The sequence below is a fragment of the Quercus lobata genome, chromosome 11, assembly GCF_001633185.2.
Source record: "Quercus lobata isolate SW786 chromosome 11, ValleyOak3.0 Primary Assembly, whole genome shotgun sequence".
NCBI classification, from domain to species: Eukaryota; Viridiplantae; Streptophyta; class Magnoliopsida; order Fagales; family Fagaceae; genus Quercus; species Quercus lobata.
Window position 1 is genome coordinate 3,777,359 of NC_044914.1, and position 14,274 is coordinate 3,791,632.

General features: G+C 37.4%; 1 protein-coding gene across 1 annotated transcript; it reads left to right on the forward strand.

Moving 5' to 3' along the window:
- The first annotated feature begins 2,709 nt into the window (after positions 1 to 2,709).
- LOC115966294 (receptor-like protein 7) lies at positions 2,710 to 6,070 on the forward strand. The gene has a single exon (XM_031085549.1). The coding sequence runs from the start codon at positions 2,710 to 2,712 to the stop codon at positions 5,941 to 5,943; it is 3,234 nt and encodes a 1,077-aa protein (XP_030941409.1). The 3' UTR covers positions 5,944 to 6,070.
- Positions 6,071 to 14,274: the final 8,204 nt, after the last annotated feature.

Genomic DNA, 14,274 nt, shown 5'->3' on the forward strand with positions numbered 1-14,274 from the left:
AAAAAAAAAAAAAAAAAAAAAGCTCTCTCTAAACTATGATTAATCTCACCTAAGAAAAACAATCTCATCTCTCTCTCTTAGTCGCTCTCTTTCTTGTCTTGCCTTTGGGCTTTTGGTCCTCTGCTTCTATTTTTCTACCCCTAAGTGGCAAGTCCCCTAACTTTTAGTAGTGCTCCCATGCCAAACCCGAGTGGGTTTTGGTCGGCCACCACTCTAGCTACAGACCCAAAATAAGGTCATGTTCTATGGGCCTTTTCTCTCTTGAACCCACAATTCATTTCATCACCTCTCTCTCTTCAATTCTTTACTATACGAGTCTTTTTGACTCTTTGGCAAAAGTTTTTTTTTTTTTTGGATGTGTAGTGGGAGTTGAGATAGCAATTAGATTTTTGGAGCAGTAATTGAGAGCGGTCCTATTTTGAAGATATGAGTTAGAAATGTATTTTTACAATGTTGTCCTCAAGTTTGCCTCTGCTTAAACCTTGAAAAATAGGAGTATTTTAGAACCAAAAAAAAAAATCTAGTCTAAACAGGAGAAATTCAAAACCCAGGATATACAACCTCCTTTTTTAAATAACAAAAGCCCGAAAAGTCGTCATTATCATCAAGATTTAGAATAAGCAAAAGCTCTCTCTATTTTATCCCACCCCCCCCAAAAAAAAAAAAAAAAAAAGCTCTCTCTAAACTATGATTAATCTCACCTAAGAAAAACAATCTCATCTCTCTCTCTCAGTCGCTCTCTTTCTTGTCTTGCCTTTGGGTTTTTGGTCCTCTGCTTCTATTTTTCTACCCCTAAGTGGCAAGTCCCCTAACTTTTAGTAGTGCTCCCATGCCAAACCCGAGTGGGTTTTGGTCGGCCACCACTCTAGCTACAGACCCAAAATAAGGTCATGTTCTATGGGCCTTTCCTCTCTTGAACCCACAATTCATTTCATCACCTCTCTCTCTTCGATTCTTTACTATACAAGTCTTTCTGACTCTTTGGCAAAAGTTTTTTTTTTTTTTTTTTTTTTTGGGTCTGTAGTGGAGTTTTTTATTATTTTTAATGGTGTGTATGGGATTTTTTTTTTTTTTTTTTTTTTTTGGATAGGACGTGGGAGTTGAGATAGTAGTTTGATTTTTTGGAGCAGTAATTGAGAGCGGTCCTATTTTGAAGACATGAGAGTTAGAAATGTATTTTTACAATGTTATTCTCAAGTTTTGTCTTTACTTAAACCTTGAAAAATAAAAGTATTTTAGGCTGTGTTTGGTTCCCGTAAAATATTTTCCGGAAATGCTATTTTCGGGAAAGGAAAATATTTTCAAGTTGTTTGGTTGCATTCCAAAAAATATTTTGGAAAATATTTTCTGGTGTTTGGTTGTATTCTTGAAAATGCTCTGAAAAACCCATTTTTATCATCTTTCTCACATTTTCTCAGCTTCCAAACAAATATATCATCAAATCCAACAAAACCCAAATTCTCAATACCCAACAAAAAAAAATTCATCAAATTAGAGATCAACCCAAAATCAGAGAACAACGAAACAAGAACCACCCACGCCACCACAACAACAACAAGAAAATCAAAGATCAAAGAGAGCAAGCGGATTGGTGACGAGATCGACCCAAAGGAGGATCTACCCAGAGCAAGCAGATCGGCGATTCGACGGGACGACCTCGAGTTTGACGAATGGTGATACGATTTCTGGGTTCGCGACGATCGATGGCGAATGGGTTTGACGATTTCTGGGTTCGCGACAATCGGTGACGAATAGGTTTGACGATTTCTGGGTTCACAATCTGAGGAATGGGTTCAACAGTGCGATCTCTCTCTCTCTCTCTCTCTCTTTCTCTCTCTCTCTTTCTCTCTCTCTCTCTCTGTGTTTGCGCGTCTGAGTCCTTCCTTCTCTCACTTTCTCTCTGTTTTGGCATTGCTCGACTAACAAGCTCGGTCTTGGGTTTTCTGGGTTCGTCGGAGCTCTTAGATGTGGATCGATCTCGCCTTCGCCGGTGCTGGGGTGCTAGTGCGATCTCTCTTCCTTGCTATCTCTCTCTCTCTTCTATTTTCCTGGGGCGGAAGTGATTTGAAGTGAAAATGAGAACGAAAATTATTTTCCGCCCTCTCAGCCTTATTTTACGGTCAAACTGAAAACATTTTCAGTTTGACCAAATTTTCAGTAACAGCCAAACATCCACTTTTCCGAAAAAGCATTTCCGGAATTAGTTTGAAGCCAAAACAAACGGAGCCTTAGAACCAAAAAAAAAAAAAAATCTAGTCTAAACAAGAGAAATGTCTTAAATAATAATATAGATAAATTAATCCATTTTCAAAACCCAGATATACAACCTCCTTTTTTTAATGACAAAAGCCAGAAAAATCCTCATTATCATCAAGATTTCGAATAAGCAAAAGCTCTCTCTGTTTTATCAAAAAAAAAAAAAAAAAAAGCTCTCTCTGAACTATGATTAATCTCACCTAAGAAAAACAATCTCATCTCTCTCTCTCTCAGTCGCTCTCTTTCTTCTTTTGCTACCCCTAAGTGGCGAAGTCCACTAACTTTCAGTAGTGCTCCCGTGCCAAACCCGAGTGGGTTTTGGTCAGTCACCACTCTAGCTACAGGCCCAAAATAAGGTCATGTTCTATGGGCATTTTCTCTCTTGAACTCACAATTCATTTCATCACCTCTATCTCTTCAATTCTTTACGAGTCTTTCTTCTTACAGACCTCAATGAGAATTTCACTCCTTTCATGGCTTTTCTTCATACCCATTTGCTCATTTTTCCTCAACTTTGGTATTTTTGTGGTGTCTCAATCTCAAACATGTCTGAGCGATCAGCGAGACTTGTTGATCGGATTAAAGAAAAGTCTCATCTTCAACCGTACATTGTCCACAAAACTGTTGCACTGGAATGAAACTCAGTTTCCTGATTGCTGTTTGTGGAAAGGTGTAAACTGCAACAAGGAGGGACGTGTTGTTGATCTCGACCTGTTCAATGAATCCATCACGGGTGGACTTGACAATTCAAGTCCCCTTTTCAGTCTCCATTATCTTCAGACCCTGAATTTGTCTTGCAACAAGATGAACTCTTCACAAATTCCATCTCAGTTCGGCAATCTAACGAATTTGTTTTATTTGAACCTGTCAAATTCTGGCTTTGCGGGGCAGATTCCTTCAGAGATTTCGAACCTGAAAAGGTTGGTTACCCTTGATTTGTCTACCTCTTTTTTGCTGGGTTATTATATGCTGGAAATTAAGAAACCAAATTTAGCTACGCTAGTAAAGAATTTTGGGGAGCTAAAGGAACTTTATCTTGATGGTGTAAATATATCAGCACCAGGGAACGAATGGTGTCAGGCCTTATCTTCTTCAGTGCCAAATCTAAGGGTGTTGAGCATGTCTGATTGTTATCTTTCAGGGCCTTTTGATTCCTCCTTACAGAAGCTTCAGTCTCTCTCAATTATTCGTCTCGATTTTAATCTCTTTAATGCCCCCGTTCCATATTTTTTTGCAAATTTCGCAAATTTGACTTTCTTGGGTCTCAGTTCTTGTGGATTGAATGGAACATTTCCAGATAAAGTCTTCCAGATTCTAACACTGCAGACAATTGACTTGTCATATAATGAACTACTTCAAGGTTCTTTGCCAGAGTTTCTTCCAAATGGTTCTCTTCGGTCACTGCTGCTTAGCGGTACAAAATTTTCAGGGGCACTGCCAGATTCTATCGGTAACCTTGCAATGTTGTCAAGAATAGATCTTTTCAGTTGCAATTTCAAGGGATCAATACCGAACTCTATGGGAAATCTTACTCAATTGGTTTATTTGGACATGTCAGTCAACAACTTCACCGGACCAATTCCATCGTTCAGCATGGCCAAGAATTTGACAGAGATATACCTTTCCCATAATGATCTAACAGGTAAGATTCATTCCCTTATCTGGAAAGATCTTCTGAAACTGGTCATTCTTGACTTAGGTAACAATTCACTTGAAGGGAATATTCCGGCCTCCCTGTTTTCCCTTCCATCATTGCAAATATTACGACTTTTCCACAACCAATTTTATGGTCGGCTTGGATTTAATGTTTCTTCTCACCTACTGAACACCCTTGATTTGAGTAGCAACAACTTGGAAGGGCCAGTACCAACGTCTGTCTTTCAACTTAAAGGTCTTAAGGTTCTCTCACTTTCTTCTAACAACTTTAGTGGACCCTTTCAGCTTAATAAATTTCAGCAGTTGAGAAACCTTTCCAATCTTGATCTTTCATACAACAGCTTGTCGATTGAATATATTGAAACTAATTCTTCATCATCTTCCTTTCCCCAAATTACTACATTAAGATTGGCTTCTTGCAATTTGAAGACTTTTCCTTATTTCTTGACAAACCAATCCACATTATACTTTCTAGACCTCTCACAAAACCAGATTCATGGAGAGATTCCTAACTGGATTTGGAAATTTTATGATCTCTTTTCCTTAAACCTTTCTTATAACCACCTGACGACAACTCCGGAGGTAGCTTTATTCAACCTTTCATTTATCAGTGCCCTAGACCTTCACTCCAACCAGCTTGAGGGGGAACTTCCGGATCTTCCACCATCTGCCACATACTTGGATTTTTCGATGAATAATTTCAACTCTGCCATACCAGCTAGCGTTGGTGACTCCCTTTTTTCAGCATGTTTCTTCTCTCTTTCATGCAATAAATTCCATGGGGGTATCCCTCAATCATTGTGCAACAACGCTCCATATCTTCAAGTTCTTGATCTGTCTAATAATACCCTGGATGGCATGATTCCCCAATGTTTAATCGAGATGAGTGAGACTTTCAAGTTAGGGGTGCTAGATTTAAGGAGAAACAAACTCAGTGGCACAATAAGTGATACATTTTCAGGAAATTGTGGTTTACAAACGCTAAATCTCAACAAAAACCTACTTGAAGGAACAGTACCAAGGTCTTTAGGCAATTGCAAAAGTTTGGAGGTCTTTGACATTGGGAACAACTACATCGAAGATACCTTGCCATGTCACTTGAGGAACATATCAAGGTTGCATGTCCTTGTCTTGCGGTCTAACAAATTTTATGGGTCCATTCATTGTGAAGGATCAAATGCTCCATGGCCAATGCTTCAAATTTTAGACCTCGCTTCAAACAATTTTACTGGTCCATTTCCAAGAAAATCCCTCTCTACCTGGAAGGCAATGACAAACAATGAAGATGTGGCACAATCAGAGCTCAAACACCTAGAATTTGATGCCCAAGGAATCATTCAATATCGTTATCTAGATGTAACAACAGTTACCATGAAAGGTCAAGAAATGGAGTTAGGGAAGATATTGACTGTTTTCACCTCCTTTGACCTTTCATGCAACTATCTTGATGGGCCAATACCAGACAACATAGGAATACTCAGTTCCTTGTATATTCTTAATTTGTCGCACAATGCTTTCGCAGGCCAAATCCCACCATCTCTAGGAAAATTAAGTCACCTTGAGTCACTAGACCTGTCAAGCAATCAGCTTAGCGGTGAGATCCCTGTGCAACTTGCAGATAGTCTTACCTTCTTATCAGTCCTAAACCTCTCGCTTAATCAATTGGTTGGGCCAATTCCATGTGTCAAGCAATTTGGTACATTTTTGGAAGGTTCATATGAAAGGAACAAAGGATTATGTGGGTGTGTTTTAAAGACAAAATGTGAATCTGCAGAGCCAAGTTTGCCACCATCTGAAGATATTCACTTCAAATCTAGGCTTTCGATTAATTGGAATTACTTAAGTGCTGAACTGGGATTTGTTTTCGGCTTTGGGATGGTTTTTGGGCCGCTTATCTTTTGGAAGAAGTGGAGGATACTGTATTACAAACATGTTGATGACATTTTTTTCAGAATCTACCTTCAGTTGTACCTTGGGGGGCAACTATACTATCGAATGCTAGCACATAGGAATGTGGGGCGGAGGTACTAAGGATAGGTGTGAAAAGCAATACAGGCAGGAATAAATCTGTATTTTCTTTTTTGCTTTCATTATATGAGCAAATTAAAAAATGTATCCACTCTGTTAGGTATGATGCTCGTAACTATTTCATATTCTCCATGAACTTTATTGTAAGATCATATTAAATTAAGTTGTTTTCATATACAACTAGCTTTAAATTCTATTCAGCAATTATATATATATAGCTTTAAAAAATTTCTACTCTTTTTCATTCTTCCGAATATTATAATTGATGGAACTTGACCATGTCTATAGTTTTCATTACAAGGACATGACTTTCGTTTTTTTCAAATATTTAGCACATGACTTTTTATGAGTGGAGTAATGCTAGATGCACAATTTTTTTTTTACAATTTCTATCACAACGGTTGACATTTAAAAAAAAAAAATCATTTTTACATGGCCTTATTATTTACACAACCTTTATTAGCATCAATTACAAAATATTATCTCAAAAATTGTGAAAAACATTGTGATAATTTTATTTTATTTTTTGTCTGTTTATGCTTGTTGTTATTGAGTAAATAAGCCTTTCTATCAAGTTTTTCTCCTAAATTCATTTGGCAGTGTTGGATGACAAAATGCTTGGCAGTGTTGGATGTCAAAATGCTTGTAGAAGGAGGAATATAGGCCTCCTCGGGATGTGAATGGGTTTTTTAGTTAGTGTGTTTGGCAGTATTGAAACATATGCGGAAGAAAACAGATTTTTTTTTTTTTTTAAAGAAAGTCTACCGACAAAAAAAAATTAACAAATTTTTCACGTCAGTTGATGTGGTAGCTTGACAGTAGTAAGTAAAAATGTGATGTTTTTGGTGAATTTAGATGAGAATCAGCAATAGCTTACTATAGTAAAATTTGTTAACTCAACAGTTGTGAAAAATGTTATGAAATTTTTTATGTATTGCTCTTTTTTTTTTCTTTTTCTTTTTTTAAGTGCTACATTGTCAACATTTTCACAACAAATCTTAAGTATTATGTTGTTATTAGTTCTAATTTGAACCCATCACTAAAATTACTTTTTTACCCCATCAATAATAGGCAGTAATAACCTGACAACTAAGATTTGTTGTGAAAAATGTTATGGATATAGCATTTCTCTCTCTCTCTCTCTCTCTCTCTCTCTCTCTCTCTCTCTCTTTTCTTGTTTTACATTTGATAAAAAATATTATTTTATTTATTGTCTAATATTTGGGTTTAATTAATGCTATTACAATAAAAGAAATAACTCATTTAACTAAAATTTGGGAGCTTTTTTCTACTTAAGAGCCTTAGGCAACTACCTCATTCACGAGAAATTATAGAGTTCTCTGGTGGACCACGTCACCTCTCCATCATTCCACTAAAAAACTTCCACTTGTTTAAAATTGCTGAGTCAGTAATTAATATCTGTTTAAAAAAAATTTCTAACCAACAATTTTAAACATGTGGAAGTTTTTTAGTAGAATGGTAAACCGCATCACTTGTCCACCATGTGAACCTTATAATTTCTCTTCACGATAAATTATAGAGTCCTCTAGTGGACCACTTAACCTCTCCACCATTCTACTAAAAAACTTCCACTCTCCTCATTCACCTATATTATTGAGTTGGCCTTGGTAGCAGGTTGTAAATAATTTTTTAATGTGAAAATATTTTCTCACCTCCCTATTTTTTGTGTCACTTCACTATCATCTCTTTTCATTTTTCAACCTCTCTCTCTCTCTCTCTCTCTCTCTCTCTCTCTCTCTCTCTCTCTCTCTCTCTCTCTCTCTCTCTCTCTCTCTCTCTCTCTCTCTCTCTCTCTCTTGTCTAGTTGTCCCTCATGGTGGAGCTTGGTGGGTTTGGATTGCGATGGTTGTGGTTTGGGTTTGCGATCTGTGTTACGGTGGTTGCTGGGCTTGGTTCCGACGTTTAAGTTTCGATGGTGGTGGTGGTGGCTTGTGGTTTGGGTTTTGGGTTTTGTTTGGGTGTTTGGTGAGTTTCAGTTTGGGTATTGGGTTTTGTTTGGATTTAGGTTTGAATCAGCAGTTGTGGTAGTGGGTGATGCGATTGGGTTGCTCAACGATGGGTGGCGGTGGTGGGTTGTTTAGGTTTTGGGTTTGGATATTGACTTTTGTTTGGATATTGGGTTTGGGTTTGAGTTTGAATCAGTGGCTTTGGTGATGGGTGGTGCAATTAGGTATCTCAGTAGTGGGTGGTAGTGGTGCGATTGGGTTGCTCGGTGGTGGCAGTGGCAATGGGTGGCTTAGAGATAGATAGGAAGAGAGACCAAAATTATAGAGAGAAGAGAGATAGATATTTTTATTTTTTATATTATTTCATTGTATACTTATATTATTTTAAAGGTTGTATGTGAACATAAAAACTGAGGTATTAAGTGTATTGTAAAATGAGTTTGTATAATAGATAAAGTAGATTTTTAGATGGTAAAATAACAACTTTTATACCACCTTGAATGTGAATGCTTTAATAGATCTGTAAGGATTCAATTTGTAATGATCCCAAACTGGTGTTGGGTTCGTACGTTAAAAGCCCAAACAATAAAATTTGTAGAGCGTGGGTTGAAAGGCTAGGCCTTGGTCACCGGACAGTGGATGGTCATGGTGTTCATACAGAGGTGAACCATGTTTGCCCAAGAATTCTTTCTCCTCGGCATGGCATGGGAGACTCTGGTTCTTAGCCTTTTTTCCCAGCCTCTTTTCTGGATTGCTTACTTCTCTTTTTATACTAGCCTTTACCCTCCCTCCAACGTCCACATGTAGGTTCAGCTTTCTAGGGCTGATACTTGTCCTATCAGCCCATACCCAAAGTGGTTGGGGGTGGTTGTAAAAGTTGAAAAGCATTACTCTGTCAGGCGCAGAGTATTTAATTGCTGTAATGGCAGCCTTTCCTTTGTCTTTTGTCGCCATACTGTTTAGGGGTCCTCTCTCCATCAATGTGGAGGTGTTCAACTTTTCCTTAAACTGTTCCTATACTGTACTTGCCCTTTCTTTCAGGAGCGCTTTGGGATGCCGAGGACAGAATCCTCCTCGACTATATCTCTAGGCCATTTGGACTTTCGCTGTATGTCCTCGGCAATGTCCCTCCTCAGCTTGGGCCTTGGGCCCTATCGTAAAGTGGGCCGGGGTCACAAGTTCTTTGGCCCCACAAGATCAATTACTTGACTATTTGTCTATTTCCAACTTTAAACCTATTTATTGTTTTGTTTTTCTGAATTGTTTGAACCTATTATTGGTAGCTATATCTAATTAAGTTTGAGCAGTGGATTATACACTGTAGTTGATTTCTTGTAAATTCAAAGAAAAATATGGTGCTATAAAATGTAATTCTTATAAATAAATGTATGGTTATAGATTTTAAAATTAAATTTGGCTAAATTTGCTAATGAATTCCATGCTTTTGACATCGATGTCCAAATTATTTCTTTTCTCTTAGTGTAACATGATCATGGTGGCTTAGAAATAGTGATTTTTATATTAACCATGGCCGACATGACAATGATGATAGAAATTGAACTATTGGGTTTTGTTAGGTGCATTGGTCCAAAATGCCAGGCTTATCAATGTTTTCACATTGAATAAAATTTTCATTTTGATTGCAAATTCAATTTTCCACATTTGAGATTAATATTTTAATAATTTGATTGTTACTGTAGGGACTGGGTTCGAGCACTTCTTCTATTGGATAAGTGGTCTCAAGCCCAACTAGCCCAATACAATAAATTTGTAGAGAATAGGTTTAAGAACTAGGTCTTAGTCAGGATTACAATAACTAGACACGGTTATGTATGGATTGAATAACAAAGATATAGACTAAAGTATGAAATTTTGTTCTCGGGCGCTTCATCCGAGGAACTTAGTGTTCTTCTTCTTTCTTCAGCACTAGGTTACAGAGGTTTCCAAAATCATGCAAATTGCTACTGTCTTCTCCTTTCTTTTTTTCTTCCACCCATTTTTCGATCCCCCCTTCTTGGAGGATCCCTCACATTATATAACTCCTTCCAATCGATCTTGTCCCTCCATCTGTTAATCATGCAGGTCCTTACTTGAGTGCTCGTCCCAACAACCACCTTCCTAAATTCTCTGTGAGTTGCGGCAACCAAGACCACACTGTTCGGGAGTCATTTCCTCATTAATGCGGCCAGAACGTTAGTTGGGTACATTTAATGCGGAGGTAACAGTTTCTCCTTGAATTGCTCCTACACCATACCCCCATTGGTGTCTTACTGTACTTGCCTTTTTCCTGGGGGCGCTCTGGGAGGCTACCTTTGACAGCGTGCCGTTCTTTCCTTTTAGGATCTAGAATGCCGAGAACAGGATCGTCCTCGACCACATTTCTAGGCTATTTGGGCTTTCTTTGTTCGTCCTCGGCCATTTCTTCATCCTCGGCGTGAGCCTTGGGCTTAGTATAAAGTGGGCCGGGGTTGTCAAATTCTTTGGCTCCACAGTTACAATGATGAGAATTTATGATTCTAATCTTGGTTCTCATAATAATAAAAAAATACAAGTACAAGTTATATCACATGTTTTTTTTTTCTTTTTTTTTGCTAAATAAAAATGGGTAGGGGAGCGACTTGAATTGGTGCCTTCTACCTGAACGTGACCATAGTGACACCCTACTCATTTTAAATCATAATTCACATTTCTAAATCACAATCCAATATTATTTAAATGAACTCGTTTCCAATGTTTTGAAAATCAAACAATATTTTAAACTTCTTTTGAGTTTGATGGGAATGAGTGAATTATGTTCAAAACCCCACATCATGAATGCATTTTGCATTTAGCTAGCAATCTATCTGATTAGCCGATAATAAGTATACTAGTAACATTAATTAATCATCATTTTAATCCATAGGCTAATGTTCTTTTGCAACTCTTCTCTAATTAATGATTGTTTTAATCCATTGGTCATAATCCCCAAAAAAAATCCATTAGTCAAAATTACAATCTTATTCATTTTACATTTATATTATAGAGGTAATTGGTTTTTTTGGCTTCTTCCTTCTTCTTTTTTTAAATAATTTGATAGCTTCTTTTTTTTAAATAATTTGATAGTTACAACAGGAGAGGAGATTTGAACATTAGATGTTTTGTTCCAAGGTTCTTTTAAAATCAATATCTTCTTATTCCTCTTATTTAAGTTGTACACAATGTCACATCAATAAAATTTTATCTCACCAAATAAAAAATAATAATTATGTTAAATACATAGCATGATTAGCATCTTAATCACCTTTTTGTTTTTTTTTTTTTTTTGCTAACCAGCATCTTAATCACCTTAAAATTCATGAAATACTAAATCTTCATTGTAAAATAAAAACTCTTCATTTGCTTTCTAGAGTACCTTTTTTCTTGTAGAGAGATAAAGTGAGAGAATTGAATCAATTGATTAAAAAATATATGTTCAAAACTTCGAAAGAACTAAGCAAACCTCACAAACAAAGCACACATAAAGTGGGACAGGGACCCACATAAGTACTTGTGTGAGGGATTAATAAAGAGAAAGTTCTGACATGTATTATCAACGGCTCATTTGTTTCAACTTTCAACAGCTTGAACCCACATATTTATCTATATAAGTTTTGAGTCATTGTTGAATTTATTTTTTTTCTTTTCTTGACAATGTGGTGTTTCTAAGTTTCAAATAAAAAATAAAATTAATAAAAGAAATAGAGGTGAGAACTTGATAGTTTGCAAAATAGAATTTGAAAATTTGACATCAATTGTGAAATTTTAAAGTACTCGCAAGTATACGAACCATACCGAAGTATAGTTTGATAGGAACAAGGTCGAACATACAGTGACTTATATGAATGTAGGAAAATTAATTAAACTTTAACCAAATTAATCCTAATCTAGTTTAATAAAAATTGGTTGTTTTGAAATTAAAGAAACTAAATAAGAAATTGATCTAAGCTAAGATATAATATAAAGCAATAAATAGATTTAAAAATAAGCAAAAAAGAATTAAAGTTTTGGAATCCGCCTTGTTAATTCATATCAGCATATTATTTATGATCATTAATTTTTCCCAACCACTACATAATAATCTAGAAACCAATCTTGCTATCATGAAAAATATTATTATTAAAATCTAAAGCATATTTTTCTTCGCTTCTTAGGTATAAAATCAAATCATCAATTGTATCTATTAACAAACAAATCACAAAGGATATCCAATTTTATAATTAAGTAATAATAAACCAAACATTCAATTAATTAAGACAAATCCTAAACATGAGAAAAACATAATTGAACTCATAAATAGAATTCTATCTTAGTCACCTAAACATGAGAAAAACATAATTGAACTCATACATAGCATTCTATCTTAGTCAATTGATATGAAGCAAGAACAATTTAAATAATTAAAGAACAACTATTGTGGGAAAAATCAAATCACATAAATATTACTTATAATCCTTAACAAGGTTTCATCCTCAACTTTAATTAAAAATTTAGCTACTCATAGTAATTGAAAAAAAAAAACATTAAAATAAAATAGTAAACATTAAACTAAATAAACAAAACTGTCATAGTGGAAAGCCACAGACACAGTCACCATCAGCGGCTCCTCAGCCTCTCTAAACTTTTGCCCTAGCCAATCCCCCTTACTTTTCTGTTTGCTCTCTATTTATATACCTACACACCGCCTGAGAGTGACACTCCTAATACAAGTGGTATGGGCTTTAGGGATATCCGCTGTTTCAATCTCGCAATGCTGGCCAAACAAGGTTGGAGGTTGCTGCAAAAGAAGGAAACGTTGCCTTATAAATGTTTCAAAACAAAGTACTTTCCACGGTGCAATTTCTTGGAGGCAGAGGATGTACCCAACAGGTCCTATGTGTGGAAGAGCGTTATGGCGGCTCAACCAATTCTAAAGAAAGGTTGCTGCTGGAGGGTCGATGATGGGTCTGAAATCTGGGTACTTAAAGACAAATGGATCCCAAACTATCCTACTAATAAGGTGCTGCACCCACCGGTGGAGGAAGAGTGGGAATGGAGGGTGTCGGAGCTAATTGATTGGTCTACCAAGCTTTGGAATAGGCAATTACTTGAATTGAAGTTCCACCATGACGATGCGGAGGCAATCTCTCGGATACCACTCAGTCGCCAGCATACAAATGATGCTCTATTTTGGCTGCATTCTACAGAGAGAGTATATTCAGTTAAAACAGGGTACCACTTGGCCAGAGAATTAAAGAAAGAGATGGATGTTATGGGTGAGGGCTCTTTGCCGTTGGGAAGATGCATGGTGTGGGGCAAGTTATGGAAGCTTCATATCCCAAACAAGGTCCGCATTTTTGCATGGCGTGCTTGCCACGACATTCTGCCCACTCAAGTGAAGCTAGCTCAACGACGCATTACGGAAGACGACACATGCCCTCTATGCAAACGAGCGGCGAAAACTGCTATTCATGCCGTTTGGGAGTGTAGTGTGGCTCAGGATGTGTGGGCGGGCTATGTGAGACGGCTGCAAAAATCGGTGGGAGGTCAGCTTGATGTGCAGCAACTAGTGGAGGAGTTATGGATGAAACTAACCACTGAGGAGCTTGAACTATTTTTTGTCCAAGCCTGGTTGATTTGGAGCCAACGAAACAGTATCATCCATGGTGGGAGCATGCAAGATCCGTCTCGGCTGAATATGAGAGCAACAGAACTTCTGGAGGAGTTTAAGGAAGCCCAACAACACCTGGCGGTCTAAAATACCATTGCTAGAGATGCCCAGTGGAGGCCACCACCGGAGAATGGAGTTAAGCTAAATTTTGACGCAGCTATTTTTGAGGATTTAAATGCGACGGGATTCGGAGCTGTTATTCGCAATGAGAAGGGCGAAGTGTTGGCCGCCTTGGCGGCCAAGAGTCCACCTATGTCGGATTCTGAGGAGGCGGAGGTGCTGGCCTGCCGTAAAGCCTTGGAGTTTGCCGTCGATGCGGGCTTCGCCGAGCTTCTTGTTGAGGGTGATAACACGTCGGTCATGAGGAACATTTCCAGCTGGTTCACGCCTAGGAAATTTGTATGGGGATATTCACTGTTTATGCTCAGGCCTACGGGTTGTATCTGTTGGGTAGGTAAATCGTACAACCAATGGTGTGGCTCATTGTTTGGCTAAGTTTGCTAAAGGCTTGGGTGATGAGATTGTATGGTTGGAGGAGTCCCCTCCCCCTGCTCTAGATGCTCTGTATTTGGACTTGGTTAATGCTTAATGAGATTCATTTCACTTTCAAAAAAAAAAAAAAAATTTAATACTTGTAGGCCACGCGCTGACTTCAAGACTTCATAAGCAAATCCCGAATGGCCCGAAAGTCTCTCTGTTCTT

Excerpts from the sequence above, each read along its gene's own strand:
- LOC115966294 (XM_031085549.1), top strand. The coding sequence starts at position 2,710 with ATGAGAATTTCACTCCTTTCATGGCTTTTCTTCATACCCATTTGCTCA.